Source organism: Dipodomys merriami, unplaced genomic scaffold, assembly GCF_024711535.1.
Source record: "Dipodomys merriami isolate MVZ:Mamm:240054 unplaced genomic scaffold, mDipMer1.0.p SCAF_314, whole genome shotgun sequence".
Classification (NCBI taxonomy): Eukaryota; Metazoa; Chordata; class Mammalia; order Rodentia; family Heteromyidae; genus Dipodomys; species Dipodomys merriami.
Genome location: NW_027204649.1, coordinates 1,250,748 through 1,271,310, shown reverse-complemented (window position 1 = coordinate 1,271,310; position 20,563 = coordinate 1,250,748). Strand labels below are relative to the sequence as shown.

At 41.8% G+C, this 20,563-nt stretch overlaps 1 protein-coding gene across 1 annotated transcript; it reads left to right on the top strand.

The window, feature by feature from the left end:
• Positions 1 to 2,145: 2,145 nt before the first annotated feature.
• LOC138841301 (uncharacterized protein C11orf97 homolog) lies at positions 2,146 to 12,070 on the top strand. The gene is made up of 4 exons (XM_070041972.1): positions 2,146 to 2,363; positions 3,643 to 3,747; positions 9,551 to 9,676; positions 11,806 to 12,070. Exons 1-4 carry the CDS (start codon positions 2,216 to 2,218, stop codon positions 11,808 to 11,810), a joined length of 384 nt encoding a protein of 127 aa, XP_069898073.1. The 5' UTR covers positions 2,146 to 2,215; the 3' UTR covers positions 11,811 to 12,070.
• The last annotated feature ends 8,493 nt before the right edge of the window (positions 12,071 to 20,563 follow it).

Sequence of the window (20,563 nt, the reverse complement as noted above, 5' to 3'; positions counted from 1 at the left end):
GGAAAAAGATAATAGCTCTACAGTCAGAATCATATAAATACCTGAATAAGAATCGTATGACTAATTTAGGGTGTTGAAATCTAGGAATTGCTGTTTGAAGCCAGCTCAGATAAATCCCAAAGATTCTTATTTCCAGATGCCCCCAAGTCCCCACTCCCTCAAAGAAGAAGAAAAAAGATCATTTGGGGTGTGTACCAGCAAAAAATACTAGTATTCGAATTTACTTTGATTTGCTGTTGCAGTGTGTGTGTATGCACCAGTCCTGGCGCTTGAACTCAGGGCCTAGGCACTGTCCCTGAGCTTCTTTGTTCAAGGCTAGTGCTGTACCACTTGAGCTTCAGCTCCACTTTCTGCTTTTTGATGGTTGATTAGAGTAAGAGTCTCTTGGACTCCTGCCTGGGCTGGCTTGAAACCAACAGTAATCCTCAGATCTCAGCCTCCTGGGTAGCTAGGATTACAAGTGAAAGCCACCAGTGTCCAGTTGCATTTTAAAAAATTTTAAGTTTAAAAGTATGTAATCACTACCAGAAGAATCAAAAGCAAGTGAAGGTATTAGGATCCTTTCATCATTCCTTTGATTTTATTTTATACCCTTGGGTAGTAGGCACGTTGGAGTCCATCCACACTGGTGACATTTGACGCCAAGTAATTTAATGGGGGTTGGAGGAAGCAGCATTCCTGGAACCTCACTCACTAGATGCCAGCGGCACCTCTCAGTCTCTCCCAGTTGTGACAACCAAGAACTTGTGCAGATATTGGTAACTGGCTTTTGCTGTACAGGATCAAAAGTCTGTAAGGCAACAGACTATACTTTCATAATTTTTAACTAGTATGCAAGTTTTAATAAAGCCATGGTTTTCTTAGACTTTGATGGGCCTTTAAATTTTTTCTGCTGGGTGCTGGTGGCTCATGCCTGTCATTCTAGCTACTCAGGAGTCTGAGATCTGAGGATCGGAGTTCAAACCCAGCCTGGGCAGTAATCTCCAATTAACCCCCAGAAAACTGGAAGTGGCACTGTGGCTCAAGTGGTAGAGCGTTTGCCTTGAGCACAAAGAGGCTCAGGGACAGTGCCCAGGCCCAGAGTTCAAGACCCACAACTGACCAAAAAAAAAGTATTCTACTTTAGACTTTTAATATTACTTTAATATTAAAGACATTCAAAAAGTTGTGCTTAAACATACAATTAGAAAAAGAGAGCTCTCCAGTGGTTAAGATGTTGTTTGGAAGAAAAAAACCATTACCCAGGGCCTCTAGGAAATTTTCCCTTACGTCACGAATATTTCAGAGAATTCTCGTTTCTATCAGTCAGTGGAGAGAACAGCCATCCTGACTTTTTCAATACTTGCATCCTTACAAATGTCAGGTTTTTACCTCATTGCTGAGTGAAACTGCAATGCGGCTGAAGGGGAGGTAAGCCAGCCACCAGCAACAGAACTCGGGGCCTGGGCGCCCCGCGCCGCTCCGGCTTGCTGGTGGTTGGTTGGGGATGGGAGCCCGGGCTTTCCAGCCCGGGCTTTGAACCGCGTCCTCGGAGCGCAGCCTCCGGAGGAGCGGGATGGCAGGCGTGGGCTCGCCATCAAATGCAAGACGCCCGCCCCACCTCGCCGCTCCGGCCGTCTGCTCCTCAGTCCCCGAAGACTGCCCACGCCTGCCATCCCAGCTCCTCCGAGGCTGCGCTCCGGGGACGCGGTTCAAAGCCAGCCGGGGCGGGAAGTCCGTGAGACTCATCGCCAAAGAACCTCCAGGAAACGCGGTCGAGCGCTGGCCTGGCGCTGAGGCGCTGAGTTCAAGACCCACGAAACTACCGACTGCCGCGGGTCCACATCTGAAAGCATGTCTCGGTTCCTCCCCTCGTTCTGCGCTCCGGACGGACTTCCACGCCGCTCCGCACACGAGGTGCCTGTCGCGGAAACGGGTAGGAAAGCAACTGACGGGAGGCCGGAAGGACGTCCCACCTGGGAGGGAGGGGCGGGGAAGGCTCGGGGGCGGGGCTCCCGAGGGGCGGGGCTCCCGAGGGGCAAGACTTCCGGAGAGGCTCTTGAGGCCGGGCTGGAGGGGGGGGGGAGGGCTCGGGGGCGGGGCTCCCGAGGGGCGGGGCTCCGGGAGCCGCCGCTGGGCGGGGAGCGTTCTGGTCACTATGACAACTAGAGGCGTCGCGTTCCGGCGGCCTGCGGAGCCTAGGCCGGGACCCCGCGGCCCCCAGGCACCGAGCGGCATGAGGCTCCAGGAGGCCTCCGCGGCGGCGGCCGAGGCCGCGGCAGGGCCCGAGGCGGGCAGCGACGGGGAGCAGCGCGGGCCGCGGGCGGCGCTGGGAGGCGGGGCCCGAGCGGAGCCGGGCGGCGCCCCGGAGCCCCACAAGCCGTGTGAGTTGGGCTCCGCCTCAGGCCGCGGAGAGGCGCGGGCGGGCTGGGGCGCGGACGGTCGCCGGAGCCGGGCTGCGCTGCGGCTCGGATCGGCGGAGGGGCGGGCGCGGGGCGGTGAGCAGCGGCTTGTGTGAGAGACCGCGCGTGCGCCGCCGTGCACTCGTGTGCACGCATCCCCACACGCACAGGGCACAGACGCGGGGGTGAACCCGCGCACGCACGGCCGCGTCGCCTCGCCCTCACACACGGTCCCGACCCGGGACGATGCGCAGACCAGAGGAGAAGCAGTGCGGACACTCACACGCCGCGCTGTCTCGATCGCGCGTGGGCTCGGAGTCTCCGTCCCCCGCCTCATCCCGGCGCGCAGCTCCTGCACACCGCACACCCGCGGCGGAGAGGAGCCTCGAAGTCCCCGGCGCTCCCAGCGCCTCCCTGTCTCTGCGGAGGGGCCGGGGTTCGAGGCTCGGCCCGGGCAGAAGCTCTCAGCATCTGCGCCCTGAGAGCCCCCCCCCGCAGGGACACCGCCCCCCGACCTTTGCCCCCCCCGCAGGGACACCTCCCACCCGGGACCCCGCGGCCCAGCACCGCCGCCCCAGCCCGGGGCGAGGACCGGCCGCGCGGCCCCCTGAGCCCGCGCCCGGAGCTCCCGCCGCCCGCCCCGAACCAACTCCCCGAAGGCGAGAGGTGGACCCCAGCGTGTCACACTCGGGAGGGGCCAGGAAACACTGGCGTTAGTAGCTGGGGTCAGAGGGCAATTAGGAAGCTTTGGTGCCCCCCCCCGCGGCCCGGAGCCGAGCCGCCCGCGGGGCTCCCCGGAGTCACGCCGGGGCCTCTTGAGCACCCCACTTCATCAAGGAGCGAATTCAGCCTTCGATCTGCAGGGCGGGAACTGCAGTCTGACCTGACGACGCACAACTCCTGGTAGGAGCTCCCTCGGTACCGGTACCGAGCAGACAGGCAGTGGTGACGTCGTGGTGCAGCCACCCCCTCTCCCCTGCTCAGGTCTCCTGAACCTGGACTGATCAGGTTTGATCAGAAATTTTCAATCTTGTACTTGCATGTTTGATCTGTTTGACACTAAGTACAAGTTATTGAATCTAGCCCCATCAATACTATCCTATAGATCTTCACACTTTGTTGTATGAATAGAAGCAGCAGCTTGCGTCCTGATTCTGCAACATAACCTTTCACTCACAATGTTTTAAAACACGTTCAAGTAAGTATAATGACAAGAAGATGGGGATGAAGTAAGAAACCAATTTTGTTAATGCCTTTACAGGGAAAAAATTTCTGTATTGTGAGCCACATAAGAGAATTAAGGAAGTACTGGAAGAAGAACTTTATATTAAGAGAGATGAGTGCCACATTAAAAATCCACCTGCAGGTAATCTCAATGACAAGTATATTTGTGAAATAAATGTGGAATTGTCTACTTAATCACAGGGTGATTACTTATTACAAAACTTGACCGGGCAATGATGGCTCACACCTGTAATCCTAGCTTACTCAGGAGGCTGAGATCTGAGGATCATGGTTCGAAGCCAGTCCAGACAGAAAAGTCCTCTTGAGACCCGTCTACAATTGACCACTCAAAAACCAGAAGTGGAATCATGGCTCAAAGTGGTAGAGTGCTACTTGAGCAAAAGAGCTCAGGGACAGCGCCTAGGTCCTGAGTTCAAGCCACGTCACCAACAAAACAAAAGAACATAATTATCAAAATAAAAAGTGAATTCTTGAGAAATTCTTTAACCATTCTGTGATTGTTCTGCCTGTGTCCAAATAAGCACTAAAGAAAAAAGAACTCCATCCTAATGATCTGTGTATTAACTAGCAAGTTTAGCCAGGTGCACTGGCTTGTACTGTAATTGTAACTCTCAGAAAACAGCCTGGGCAAAAGTTAACAAGACCTCATTTCAACTGATAAGCTGGAAATGGTAGCATGTATCTGTTATACCACGAAGGCATAAATTGGAGGACTGAGGTCCAGTCCTGAGGACTGGAAGCATGAAACTTTATTAGAAAAATATCTAAAGAAGGGGCTGGGAAGGTGCCTCAGTGGTAGAGTGCTTGCCTTGCATGCATGAGGCCCTGGGTTCGATTCCTCAGAACCATATAAGCAGAAAAAGCTGGAAGTAGCTCTATGGCTCAAGTGGTAGAGTGCTAGCATTAAGCTGAAGAGCTGAGGGACAGCACTCACACCCAGAGTTCAGGCCCCACGACCGACCCAAAAAAAAAAAAAAATCTAAAGAAAAAAAAAGAGGTGAAACATGGTTTAAGAGTAAAATGGCTACCTAACAAACATGAGTTCAAAGCACAATATAGTTGTATACCCAGTTAACAAAGCCCATTTTGTGCCTTCATCTTACTCCTTCTTACAAAAAAATCTGGCTAATAAAATAGCCAGATTTTCTCCGTATCTTCCGAGAAAGTTTTAGTCTATTTTAACTCTATGAATAAATACAGAATGAGCTACTAAATTTCTGTCATGAAACCGAGTCTACATATACTATTTTTCTGGTGTTTAAAAAAATGAGCATTATGATTATTGTAATACTACTAGGTATATGTTGTATCTGTGCCTGTCACGTGTTGTACCTTTCTAATACATTTGATTGTGACACAGCCTGAGAGGTAGGAAATGGGTCATTTTTCTATGCAACCTTTTTCAAATATGCTTCATATACAGTCAGCTGGGTTTTTACAAGACCCACCAGAGGGCACTCAAACACACTATTTTATTCTAGAAAACTGAATGCCAAAACTAGATCCTTTGAAAGAGCTATCCTATTTAGAAAAAAATAGAATGAAATAGAAATTTCTCTTTTTCTCTGTCTGGCTAGAAAGCCCATCTCCTTAGCCAAAATAGGGAACCTGTACACAAAAAGAGTAAAAACTTTGTTCCTTCATTCATTGCAGTTCACCTTTTATTCCCATTATTCAGGAAAATTGTTCTTTTCCAGATTGCAAATAACTTTCTTCTCAGTGATTTCCTCCATCATATTCACATCTCTGTAGCATTGGACACAAATTCCCTCAAGTTGACCTTTAGGTCACCAGGCTACTTTGTCCTGGTTTTCATTTTACCTCTTTGGCCACCCTCTCTACATGTTCTTGGATGACTTTATCCCCTCCTGGCCTTTACAATGTGAAGAACTTGATCAGGCCGTTTTCTCTATCTAAACTCAACTCCTTGAGTGGTCAGATTCATCTACATTGTGATAATGACTCCAAAGTGTGTTATCTCTTGCCTTTGCTTTTTTCAAGCCCCTAAAAGCCTACTTGGCTTTTCACTTAGACGTCTGATAGACACCACAGTTAACAAATTTACAATAGAGCTCTAATTCTGTACCCCAGACTTCTAAATACCCACTCTTCCACAGGCCTTCTCCATATCAAGAAATACCATCTCTCGGGGGCTGGGAAGGTGGCTCAGTGGTAGAGCGCTTGCCTTGAGCTGAAGAGCTGAGGGACAGCACCCAGGCCCAGAGTTCAGGCCCCACAACCGGACCCCCCCCCCAAAAAAAAGAAAGAAATACCATCTCTCTCATGTGTTGGATTAGGAGAAACTCTTCAAAGGCAAATCCTCAGACTCTATATCCAGTCCATCCACTGGTTAGTCCCGTTGATGTTCAGCATGTGAAATATTTTCTGACTTCTAGCTGCCCCATCGCCTAGGCTTTCGGGCTTCTCAAAGGCTAAGCAACAGTTCAGATAGTAGTTACTATAGACTGGTTGCCTGCATCTCCCCACTTCATCTTGGTGTGTATGTGCTGGTACTAGGACTTGAACTCACAGCCTGTCACTCTTGCTTGGTTCTCTTCAGTAAAGGCTGATGTTTTCAGATTTGTCTACGGGGGCTCAGACCCCTGAGCAGCTAGGATGTGTGAGACACAGACATCTGGGCTTCCCTTAGTTTTTCTTTCTATCTCCTGGAATGAACGAGGAGGGAGCACAGTTTCTCTGAAAAGAAGCAGCTGTCTCAATGGGTATCTATGCTTCTTTCTAGACCTTTTTTTTTTCTTTTCGTTTCTAGACGGTTTTTAGGGAAATTGAATATATCACCTCCTCTAACATCTTCATCCAAATATCATATCCTGCAAAAAAATAAAATAAAATAAAAAAACAGTGATGATTTTCTACCTCTGAATGTATTTCAATGATTTCTGTATTTTTTTCAGGTTAAAATCTGCAGAGATTATAGTAGTCTTAAATTTGATTAATGAAGCTTGTTTCTTTCCCCTTATACATTTCCTTTTGCAATGAATGTAAATAATATACTAATCAATCCATTCATTTGTGTGTATAACTTAATACATGAAAACATAATTTTAGACTGGTTTATTTAATGCTAATTTAGAAAACACAAGATGTTACTAAACAAGTATAGACAATTTTGTTATTTGCTATTGCTTTTGGTGATGTTTTGTACACCTAAGTATGCAAAGAATTTACTAGACACCAACTGATATGTCAAGATAATTTTAGAGCTTAGGAATCACCAAACATGAACTACAATTACTTAGTTTTTTTACCCTGGTCCTTTCTGAAAATGTTTACACAAGAGAAGCGTAGAAGATATGGCTCTAAACTGGCTTTTGAAGCTCTTATATTCATTACTGGAGTCCACAGACACAAATTACGGTTTTGTAACTTTTATATCTATAATAAAAACATACCTGGAAAGGTTTTGGAGGAGAAGGGGTTGGAGGCATAAGAGGACAGAGATAGGAATTTCTAGCAAATTCTAGGAAAAGATTTGATTGCTTTGTCTTTGCCTCTCTCCTGTGCCTGCTACCCTTTACTTTTTTAAGCTAGGCATATCTGCTTTGAGGTCTTCCTGGCTCTGCTCTTTCCTTTGTCTTTCTTCCACCTTCTGAGATGTGCCTGGCCCAATCTGAGGGAGTATGGTTTCTCTGCAAAGAAGCAGGTGTCACAATGGAAAATCTGCTGCCTACTAGATAGACCTCTTTTTCTCCAATCTAATATATCACCTTTTGTTAACGCTTTCAACAAACATCCTATCAAGTAAAAGTAGTGCCATTTCTCTCCAGCAATCTCACTGAGTTTTCCAGCAACAAATACGTATGCATATCTAGACTGGCTTTACAGTTTTTAATGAATTTCTTAACACTGGGATTTGTGTTCAGGTATTTTCTCTATTTGGCTATGACTAAATTTGACCAGTACAATTATGCCATAGTCTGCAGAGCTATGCTTGCAGATTTTAAACTGTACCAGGTCTTCCCATAGTGTGAAACAAATCTGTTTATTCCTTTGGTCTCTTGTATACTGTGGTGTGCAGGGGATGTCTAAAAATGTTTGTGGGCACCTGATTTGGACAATCTATTGCTAGGGGCTGGGGAACAGCCAATACTACTCTAAACAGGAAAAGGAAAATGGCTTGAATGACAAGACAGGATTTAAGTTACATATGAAGAACAGCTTCAACTTTGTAACGTCTTGACTAGAGGAGATTGAGGAGTTTTCCTTGAAGGCCTCTGGAAGGAAGAAACTAATCTTTTACTCTACTCCCAAGTGAGAAGGGAGAGGCAAGTGTTGACACTGACACAGGCTCAGTAATGGAATCCAAATTCATTCATGGAAAGAAAAGCCACTGCCCCATAAAAATAAAGACAGCTATTTATTAAGCCCAAAGCACTTCATATGTATTTTATTCACATCCTAAATTAATCTGTCAAGGTGGATAGTATATCACCTGGGCACTGGTGGCTCATGCTTGCAATCCTAGCTACTCAGGAGGCTGAGATCTGAGGATTGCAGTTTGAAGCCAGCCCAGGCAAAAAAGCCTGTGAGACTCTTATCTCCAACAAATCAATCCCCCACCCCCACCCCCACCCCAAAAAAACACACATGAGTGGAGGGGTGGCTCATTGATAGAGTACTAGCCTTGAGTGAAAGGAGCTCAAGGGCAGGGCTATGCCCTGAGTTCAAGCCTGAGAACCAACACACACACACACAGATAGTATCTCTATTTAAAAATAAGGAAAACAGACAGTTTCCCAAACACAGACTTGCCCAAAACGGAGGTAGTAGAACTGAGACTGAAAATCCTATTTTGCTTTGAACTAAAGGCTATGATCTTACTCATCACATGATGTGACAATTTGTTAGGGCAGAGGTATAAAGTGTCAGTACCAATGCCAATGTACAGCTATGATCTATGACAGTTGCCATTAAAATTTGCAGGCTAAAGTCAGCGCCAGGGACTCACACCTGTAATTGTAGCTGCTCAGGAGGCTGAAATTGGAGGATCAAGGTTCAAAGTAACCAGCCCAGGCTGGTAGAAAATCCATGAGACACTTATTTCTAATTAATCACCAAAAATCCAGAAATGGAGCTGTGATTCCAGTGATAAGAGCTCCAGCCTGAGGCAGAAAAGCTAAAGCTAAGTGAAAGTACCCGGTCCCTGAGTTCAAGCCCCAGTTCTGACACCAAAAACGTTTTCTGCAAGCTAAAAGACTAGAAAAACAACTTATGGTAACTAATCTGAATTCACTAACATTTAAAATTGGTTGTAGTTTTTCTTCAAAGAAGTTCTTAAAATGGTGACTGACTTGAAAGATCAAAGCACAGTGACTTTCAGGGTAGAGAGGTTAACTCAATGCAAATCATTACTAAGCTTTATTATAGTTTCAGGACTTAGGATCTAGATTTTATCCTGTATCATTGTATAAGTAACACTTTCCAACTGCTGTGGTGTTTTAAATATAGGAACTTGTGATTTGGCTATTGCTTCCTTCATGGAGGGATTAAATAGCATCTAGTTTCTGGCTCTCAGAGGAGTCTTGGGTTTGTGGAAATATTTACAATTACTTGAAGAATTAAACTAAACTACATAAAGTCTTTGTATTAACTCTGGTTCCTTCCTGATACTTTTCTGTTATAAATATATATATATATATATATATATTCTAATATTATTGACTCTTCATGTATTTGTTTAAGATCAAGCTAAATTATATAGGGGCATTCTTTTTATTTAATTGAATGGGAATAATTGAATGCATACAATGGAATAAATGATGAAGACTTTGAGTGGTTTAAGACAAACACCTGCCCAAATTACTTGAAAAAAATCACTAAGTACCTACTTTAGAAACACTTTGTATTAAAAAAAAAAAAAGAACACATTAATACTATCATCTTTCTTTTGCAAATGTTGACAGTGGCCCTGGAGGGGATTTGGAGCATTAAGAGGAACCTCCCTGTGGGAGGCTTGAAGCAAGGACTGCCCAGCAGAAACACTTTACTGCCACAAGCCAAGTACTATTCAAGGCATGGAGGGCTGAGAAGTAAGACATAATGCTTCTGATTTCAATGGAGGCCTCTGAGATTACTGCAAACATTTAAAAACCAGTGGTATATGTTCTGTTTAAAAACCTCAACCAAAGTCCAATCACTTTTTTTTTTTTTTGTCGGTCGTGGGGCTTGAACTCTGGGCCTGGGCGCTATCCCTCAGCTCTTCAGCTCAAGGCGAGCACTTTACCACTTGAGCTACCGCGCCACTTCCGGTTTTCTGGTGGTTTATTGGAGACAGGAGTCTCACGGTCTCTCCTTCCCGGGCTGGCTTTGAACCATGATCCTCAGATTTCAGCCTCCTGAGTAGCTAGGATTACAGGCGTGAGCCACCAGCGCCCGGCTTTCCAATCACCTTTTGATTCATTTCTCCTAGGCTACTCTTTGGTCATCCACATTAAATCACTGTGGAAGTCAAATGGTGACAGTTGAGCTAACCAGTATACCCTTATGGATACAAAAGAAGCCATACTCAGATTTGTACTCTTGACTTTTTCATGTATTTCTTTTTTTTTTTTTTTTTTTTTTGGGTCCGGTCATGGGGCCTGGCCTGGGTGCTGTCCCTCAGCAATTCAGCTCAAGGCTAGCGCTCTACCACTTGAGCCACAGCGCCACTTCCGGCTTTTTTTTTTCTGCTTATGTGGTGCTGAGGAATCGAACCCAGGGACTCAAGCATGCAAGGCAAGCGTTCTACCACTGAGCCACCTTCCCACCCCTTTTTTCATGTATTTCTTAGCCACAAAAACTTTCTAGCATACAGTTAGCCTTTGAAGGGAGGAATCCTGCACTGTCCTTTGTTCTAGATGGATGATCAATGTTTACCCATGAAGGTGAGGAAAAGGAGGTGAAATAATTAAGGAAGAACAAGACAAGTACTTTGCTTGGCTCCCTTGGTTTCATTTTATTCTAAGTAAGTGACCGCTAGTCTGGGGATATATCCTTTGCAACAGACTTAAACTTTGGAACAAAGCACTCCACTTCACACTGTCACAGAGAATTTTTTTCCAGAAACATGTATAGCAGAATGTGAGGAAGGAGCAGATCTCAACATGAAGCATAATAACCAGATAATGTAGAGACATGCAAATGTGTGCATGAGTCCTGGAAATCAGCCTACAACTGGTGGGTGGTCTTGAGTGAACAGAAAGAAGCTTGCCAAAGCCAAGAATGGGCACTCTTAACCAAGTTATGAGTCATAATGGCAAACGCTATCTAGTGTTTCTTATTCTAGATTCTTCATCTATCTATATCTATCTATCTATAGATAGATAGATATAGATATATAGTACATATTATTGTATTTAATCATTACAACAATCACATGAAATAGATGTGATTTGTTTTATGGGAAGAGATCTTGAGGCATAGCAAAGCTGAACAATTTACCCATAGTTTTGTAGTGTAAAAATGTATATGGTTTGGCTACTAATTATACAGCATACAAGCACAGAGGTGAAAGCCAGTGGATCTACCATCTTCATTATGTGAATTATGACAAGTTATGTATAGACAGCTTAGAACTAACATTTTAAAGAGAAGTTTACTGTGGGTCACAGTATTTTCAGGAATGTATGCCATGTGATGTGCTTCAGTTAGATACTTTAATTAAGACTTTTTTCCTATTCACTTGTGATTTATTTTTTATTTTCAATAAGTATTATAACCATATGGCTCTTCTAGTTCCTAATATAAACTTAAGGTTTACATGTAGAGTCATGATCATCCAGTTGGAGTTTTTGAGCATGTTTTGGCTTGAACTACAAAGTATCCTCTGCCCTCATCATATTAACAATCTTCATTCATTTGCTTTTATCATTTTCTTCTTATTCTTTGACACTTAACAAACTAAACAGAAAAACAAAAGTCATCTACCCAGGAAAAAGTTTGAAGGTATCTATAAGCCATGTGTATATCTTATCAAAGTTCAGCCTTTGATTTGAAGGTCTGAGGGTCTGTGTTTATATATCAGTGCCCAGATGCTGCTGATACTGCTGTTTTGGAGACTTCACTGCAGTATATAACATTCCCTGCCACGGGACAGATTAAATTCTAGATTAAAATGAGATTGCGATTAAAGAGTATGTCCCTTTTACTTATCTGTTCACATATTCTTTTTTCACCCTAGGATAAGTTGAATACAATTTTCCATTGAGAAGGAGCTATTTATTCCTCATGTCTGAAGAACAAGGAAGAAACCTAAGCATTTTTCTCAATTTATAATGAGCAAAAATATGTTATTAGTCTCTAATATTTCTAAATTAATCCAAATTAATGAAAAAAACTATTAAAGTTTTCTAAGTACCTGAAAACAATGAAGAAAAATATCATGCTTTTAAGTTTTCATAGTTGGGATACATTGGACTTCTAATTCAGCTTATTTTATTAAATATGTAAAACAATAATGAAACAAAGACTGTCTATTGAGTCTTTATTTTAAAGTAAACATCATAAACCTCAACCTTTTATTATATGTGCTAACTAACTTTAAAAAACACACAAAGATAATGATTAATAAAAGGGGTTGAGCGGGGCGCTGGTGGCTCACGCCTGTAATCCTAGCTACTCAGGAGGCTGAGATCTGAGGATCGCGGTTCAAAGCCAGCCCGGGCAGGAGAGACCGTGAGACTCCTATCTCCAATAAACCACCAGAAAACCGGAAGTGGCGCTGTAGCTCAAGTGGTAGAGCGCTCGCCTTGAGCTGAAGAGCTGAGGGACAGCGCTCAGGCCCAGAGTTCAAGCCCCACGACTGACAAAATAAATAAATAAATAAATAAAAGGGGTTGAATCAGAGACAATAATTTTTATGCCATTTTTATACCAAGTAGAGCTCATCATTTATCTAGAATATGTTTACTAAATAGTAAGGAGCCAGAAAGTTTTGTAACGAACATTGGTATATTTAATGATACTTCTTGGTTTAAAATAAAAAGAATCACCCCAAATTCAAAATAATTCATTTGCCATATCGAAAAATTACAAAATGAAAAAAGATAAAGAAGAATATCTGCCAGGTGCCGGTGGCTCACAACTGTAATCCTAGCAACACAAGAGTCTGAGATTGAAGATCAGTTTGAAGCCAGCACGGGTAGAAAAGTCCCCATGAGACTCATCTTCAGTTAATCACTGTAACACCAGAAATGGTGCTATGGTTCAAAGTGGTAGAGCACTAGCCTGGAGCAAAAGAGTTCAGGAACAGCACCCAGGTCCTGAGTCCAAGCCCCATGACTGACAAAAAAAAAGCCATACTGTTAAACCAGACTGAATATACCATTTCGATTATATTCACACTAGATGAAATCCTACACAGAGGCCACCAATATGTTTATGGAACATCACTGCTACTTCAAAACCAGTGTTATAAACCAATGACTAAAACTGAGTAATTAAATCTCAAATTTATTGGGAATATAATACCAAAACTGCCCAGAGTTAGGATAAAGGATTTACTATTCCTCCAAGCCTAAAATCTTATGCTGCCAAAATTTTTATCAATTTTTTACATGTATTTTACTCAAAAAAGTGCAAGTGGGTGAAGAATATTGACTTCATCCATTAGAAACAATATTCTGTTCCTACTTGAGTTCCAGTGTGACTTTATAAACATATTAAGGATTTTTTGCCCCTCAGTTCCACTCTACTTTTGCCTCTAGTCTTGTTTATTAAACAAGCTCTCCTTGTGTACTTTCAGACTTGCTGCCTGGAATGGCTGGTGTGAATCACGGCCTCTCATGCTAACAAGGACAGACCACATGACACAGTTTCCTGGCTAAGGTTTCTGTCCTTATTTCATTCTGGCTCCTGGCTGCTTTCATAGTTAAATGTTGTTACTCATTGTCCTGTTGTCTTTTTCCCAAAGTGAATAAATGCACAGGATTATTCATGCCAGCATTATTTTTAGTAATGAATAATCAAACCACCTAGAGAAGGTGGTTTTGTTTTTTTTTTTGGTCAGTCCTGGGGCTTGAACTCTGGGCCTGGGCGCTGTCCTTGAGCTCTTCAGCTCAATATAAGTGCTCTCCATTTGAGCCACAATGCTACTTCCGGTTTTCTGGTAGTTTATTGGAAATAAGAGTCTCCAGGACTTTCCTGCCTGGGCTGGCTTTGAACCATGATCCTCAGAGCTCAGCCTCCTGAGTAGCTAGGATTACAGGGTAAGCCACCAGTGCCCAGCTGAGAGAAGATGATTTTTTAAAAAATACTATATAAGATGTAACTATTTTATTTTGCTACTTAAACATTTTTAAATAAAAACTTTAAAATCAGAATTACAAGATACTTCTTTAAAATTATGAAAATATATAGTAATTTAAGAGACTGGAGGCACAGATCAATTGGGAGAACCTAGCAAGCATAAGGCCCTGAGTTCAACTCCAGTACCAACAAAATATGTAAGTGTGGGACTGGGAAAATGGGTTCAAAGCCCAGTACCACTACAACAGAACAGATAACTCTTAAACCAATACTCATTTTCACAGTTAATAATTTAATACACAAGCATTTTCTGAGACTCCCTCCAAAATAGAACGAAATTGCTATTTATTACAAAAATGTTTGTCGCTTGCTCTCTTTTAATTTTACAGAGTCCTTTGATATTCTCAGTTCCTGTCAGTGATAGTAACTGCAGGTACTACATCTTACACACCAATTTCTAATTTTGCCAAAGAGTTGTGGTGAATGCATCTGTGAACAAAAATTAGAGGTAAGGAAAAAAGGTCCAAACAACTTGGAAAACTGTTTCCTTTCAGTTGCATCAGATGGGCCTTAAAAAAAAAAAAAAAAAGACCCAAACGATCACAAACTAGTCCATATAAAGCTACCAGCACAGCTATGTTTTCACAGCATTAGTCACCATAAGTAAGATATGGAACCAACCCAGATGCCCCTCAGTAGATGAATGGATCAAGAAAATGTGGTATGTATTTATGAATGAAATGGAGAGACTTAGAAAAAATTATATTAAATGAAGTAAGCCAGGCCCAAAGAAACAGGTCCCATGGTTTCCCTTACTTGTAATAACTAGTATATATCTAGGACAAGAAGAAAAGGTCAAAAGCTACGAACATATGACCATATAAGATGATGCTAAGCAAAATGAACACCAAAATAGGGACACAAGTGGTTTTTCCTTTCTTGCTATGGTTTTTATATTTATATTTTATATTTATATTTTATTTATATTTTTATTTATTTATTTATATTTATATTTTATAAATATATATTTATATTTTATATTTATAATGTACTATGTGATTTTTTGTTTCTTTGGTAAGTTCCTCCCCCATGGTATAACCCCTGTTGTTACTGTATTTGATTCTGGTGTCCTGCATCTTGTATATACATTTTTTCTAATTTGGGGAGGGAAATGGAAATAACAAAATGTTGAAATAAGGATACAGGTTGACCCATTGTAACAATGAGATGTACAAGACACTATGTTGAAAATGAACTTTACAACCTGGGCAGGGAGGGAAGAGGTGGGGAGAGAAGGGATGGTAGGGGAAAAACAAAAGAGGAGGCAACAATGCTCAATAGGAAATGTACTCATTACTTTTCTCATATAACTGTACAGTATCTTTACAATAAAAAATATATATTAAAAAAAGACAACTTGTATTCTTATTTTTAAAGATCTCTATCCCCTGGTTCACCTTAATACATCTCCTGTCTCACCAAAATTTATAGATAGCGAAATACTTATACAATAAGATTTCTGGGTTTAATGAACCTACAGACCTATAGCCATCTAATCTTCGATAAGGAAGCTAAAACAATAGAATGGAAGAAAGACAGCCTCTTCAGTAAATGGTGCTGGCAAAATTGGTTAACTACATGTAGAAAACTAAAGCTAGATCCTTATATATCACCCTGCACCAGAATCAACTCCAAATGGATCAAAGACCTTGAACTCAAAGAAGACACTCTGAAAACATTACAGGATGGAATAGGAGAAACCCTAGGTCTCCTTGGCTCAGGCCGAAATTTTCTGAAAAGAGACCCAGAAACACAACAAATCAAAGAAAGGTTGGACAAATGGGATTGCATAAGGTTGCAGAGCTTCTGCAGGGCAAATGACATAGCTAGCAAGATCAATAGAAAGCCCACAGATTGGGAGAAGATCTTTACTAGCCATACAACAGACAAGGGTCTCATATCTAAAATATACTTGGAACTCAAAAAATTAAACCACCCAACAACAAATCCTCAAAGAAACAACTGCCCAATAAATAAGTGGGCTAAAGACTTAAAGAGAAGCTTCTCTGAAGAAAGAAGGATGGCCAATAGACACATGAAGAAATGTTCAACATCCCTAGCCATAAAAGAAATGCAAATCAAAACGACATTGAGATATCACCTCACTCCAGTTAGAACAGCAAAAATCAAGAACTCTAACAACAACAGATGCTGGAGGGGATGTGGACAGAAAGGAACCTTACTTCACTGTTGGTGGGAATGTAAACCTGTTCAACCACTTTGGAAAGCAGTATGGAGGTTCCTCAAAAGACTTCACATAGATCTCCCCTATGATCCAGCAATCCCACTTTTGGGCATTTACCCAAATGTTTACAAACAAGACCACACTAAAGCTACCAGCACAACTATGTTTATTGCAGCATTATTTACCATAGCTAAGATATGGAACCAACCCAGATGCCCCTCAGTAGATGAATGGATCAAGAAAATGTGGTATATATACACAATGGAATTCTATGCCTCCATCAGAAAGAATGACATTTCCCCATTTGTTAGGAAATGGAAAGGCTTGGAAAAAATTATATTAAGTGAAGTAAGCCAGGCCCAAAGAAACATAGGTCCCATGGTTTCCCTTATTTGCAATATCTAGTATAGGTATGAGTCAAGCGGAAAAGGTCAGATAATGTGATGTTAGGAAAACGAACCCTTAGATGTGTATTTTAATGTTTTTGTTTCTTTAATGCATGTGTTTCTAACACATTTATAAGATTATCTCTTTGTTGCTTTGTATGTCCCTCCCCCACAGTGTAACCCCCGCTTTCACTATATTTGATATCAGTATAACATGTGGAGGAGATGGGGACAAACAAGTCGTTTAAGGATTCAGGTGGACCTGTTGCAACAATGAGAAGTACAAAATGTCATGTCAAAACCAGCTTTACAATGTCGGTGTGGGGGGGGGGAGGGGGGTATGATTGGGTGGGGTGGAGGGGGGAGGCTGGGAAGGGAGGTGAAGGGTAAACAAAGGAGGAGGCTGCAATGCTTGGTAAGAAATGTATGCATTATCCCGCCCATGTAATTGTAACCCCTCTGTACAGTATGTTCTCAAATAAAATAAAATAAAATATTAAAAAAATAAGATTTCTGGGTTTATTTTAATAAAAATACATATAATATATACTTTGTAGCCCACATCTCTTTCCTTAGCCAGACATTATTTTTCTTATTGTAATACAAGCTCATCAGGATTTTTATAGGATATATGTCATAATAGGGCTGTAACACAATTTACTAACGTGGTCTCTATTGAAAAACATTTATTTTATTTCTAGTTTTTCTACAATTGGAATTTTAATGTATATTTCCATCTCTTCCCACTCAAATAACAAGAAAAGAAATCCCTTAGGTTTTCTTTATGAATGGAAGGAAGAAACTAGAAACCAGAAAGAAAATAAGAAAATGAAGTTGATGGTCAACCTTGTCCATTTTAGGAAATGGACATGTCCATTTTAAGAACACAATCATTTTAGTTCCCAGAATGTGTCAGCTAGATTTATACTTCTGTCTAAACACATACACACACACACACACTTCACAGGACACAAAATTAAGAAGTAAGCATGGATGAATTTTGAAGGACATCCTGTTATGTGGGATAAGTCACAGAAAGATGAGTACTGCATGCTTCCACTTATATTAGGAACTTGAAGTAGTCAAGACAGAACTAACAGTGAAAGGGTGTTTGGAGGGCAGGGGGACTGGATGGGAGAAAAGGAGAGCTGATTAATCCAACATGAAATTTCAGTTTTGTAAGATGAGTAAGTTGTATGGATCTGTTAAGCATTTTGCCTATAGATAAAAATATTGTACTTAAAAACCAATTATAAGCATAGGTCTTTTGTTAAGTCTTCTTACCATTAAAAAATGAAAAAGAAAACAAATTAAAACACTTTAAATAAATCTCTACATAGTCAGGACTTGTTAACTGGTCATGTCCCTATTTAGTGTTACAATGAAAAGATTCATTAGTAAGATAGCTAGTTTTATCTACTTAATTATAGTTCTTCCTTGGAGTACACTGTGTGGGCTAAAGAGCTTCCTTCTAATTTGCAATTCCACATTTCATATCTATAACTAAAGCAGAGCAAGTGACAACTCTTGAGTTGGACAAGTTATGTCAGCCCATAAAACTTGTTTCCCATTTTTTATGGACAGTCTGACAAACCTTGTCTAACAAATGTAAAGGTAGATGAGAACAGTGTGAAGACAAGTGCCTAAAAGAACTCTCTAGCTGGGCACAGTGGTACTGACCTGTGATCCAAGCTACTCAGGAAGCTAAAGTAGGAGGGTTCTTTGAGCCAGAATTCAGCACCAGCCTGAGCACTCAGAAAACAACCAGCCAACAGTGCCACCGCCCCCCCTCCCATATGTTCTGCTCTAGATCAATACAAAAGTAACAAAGGACAGAGTGGTTGTAAAGCAACCAAGGAAAAGCTGCTGGAAAAGCCGAGTGAGCAGGGTTACCTTCAAAAGAGTGAACACAAGCAGTCTCCAACATCAACCTTTGGACTTTCAAGTCAGGGATTGGTAACTGTAATTTAAATGGGTGGGTTAAGTATATTGGCTATCTTGACTTCCAAAGATTGAGAATTGTGTTTGTTCAGTTACACCCACATAGCTGGAACATAGCTGTCAAACATTAGAGCTTTTGCAGTTTTGTAAGACCAAGTAAGAGCTGATGTGACTGTAGTTTTGCAAATGTCAATGTAGAACAATTCTTGATATTGTATTACTTGGAAACACTTTAGAAATCCCTTTGCAAGCTTGATAATGGCAACAGAGTGGTGCTACAATACATAACAATGAAGAATATCTTTGCAAGATAATGAATGGGGAAGTAAAAAGACTCCCAAACAATTTGGTACAGAATGGGTAGACATTGGTAGAAACCAGCAGCTTCTGTGCATGGCCCCAAACATGCTACAAATATTAAAATGGTCCTTGAAGAAAGTTTCTCCACCCCTGTGGGGTCATTATTTAAATCTTCTATAGACAATCCCCACCAGTATTTCTCCAACTATTATTTGGAAAATGGAGCACAGGAAAGCTTCCAGAACCCATTCAGGCTCCTGAGTAGATAGAATTATTAGTGTGAGCTCTAGCACCCCACAAATACTTTTTTGGAGGGTTCGGTTGTGGGGCCTGACCTCTGGGCCTGGGCGCTGTCCCTCAGCTCTTCAGCTCAAGGCTAGCGCTCTACCACTTGAGCCACAGCGCCACTTCCAGCGTTTTTTTTGCTTATGTGGTGCTGAGGAATCGAACCCAGGGCCTCAGGCATGCAAGGCAAGTGTTCTACCACTGAGCCACCTTCCCAGCCCCCCCACAAATACTTTTTACTTTAACTGATCTTTCACTATGTATATTTCTTTGGATGCATGAAATTATTGCATTACCTGTTCAGTCAGTTTCCACCCCAAACTGAATGTACAGGGAACTTGAGTTTATAAAGTAAAAGCCATAAAGTAAATGTAAGTTCTTATATTAACTATGCATAACATTTTTTTCAAGTCAGTAAATTATTCACTTGAATAAAAAGAAAAGAGCTTTGTTTTAGGCTTATATTTCAATCAAAGATTTAGCAGGACATAGAAAATATATTGTGGATTGCTGTTATTTTATACACTTCCTAACAACTTGTAACATGCTGTCCATTCTATACCTAGTTGCTCATTATGCTCTTAAAAAATGTGACTGGCAAAGCAAACTATCTTCATCTACTTGCCTTTCCAGCCATATCTGCTCAATGTTCTCTTGTCATTTCCCACCAAGTATACAATAGTGAAAGGAACTGTGAACTAAAGATTCAACTTAAGGCTCTGTCACAGAAACCTCAGATCCAACCAAAAATAGCCCTTTTGTGTCAGCCTGGCTCTCAGAGAGCTCATGCAGACAGAGACTGATCTGGCTGGCTGAAGAAGCTATCAGAACATATTCTGGGGCATCCATAGGAAATAAGGACTCTCTCTGGTAAGTAGCAGTAGGATAGGGTTACAATGAGCTATGGTGGATTTACTACCAAATGAACTCTTTCCCTGGGAGGAATAAGGTATGAGTTTAAATTTTAGGAGCGGAAGTGGCGCTGTAGCTCAAGTGGTAGAGCGCTTGCCTTGAGCTGAAGAGCTGAGGGACAGTGCCCAGGCCTAGAGTTCAAGCCCCACGACCGACGGAAAAAAATAAAATAAAATAAATAAATTTTAGGAGCCACATCGGTCTGGTTCTTTCTCCCATAGCATTCTGTTCCATACAAAATATTGGAACTAAACAGGTCACCTTGGCACATTGTGAATTGTAAATTGAAAGCTCACCTTGGCACATTAAGCTTTCCATTATGGAGTTTTCTTCTACACTATTCAGCAACTTAGAATTTCAAAGCCTTTCTTTGTATTTAACCTTGGTATAGTCTTCAGGCTTGCAACTAAAAGCCAGCCCGTTCCTCCTATGCAATGTTTTGTGGAAAGTAAGTAGCCTTAAGCACATGGATCAATTATCTACTGTCAACACATTAGAATGCATAATGAAATGTTTCTAAGGTGATTAAGAATTATTTAGTCCAAGCCAGGCTCTGGTGGTTCACGCCTGTAATCCTAGCTACTCAGGATGCTGAGATCTGAGGATCGCAGTTCAAAGCCAGA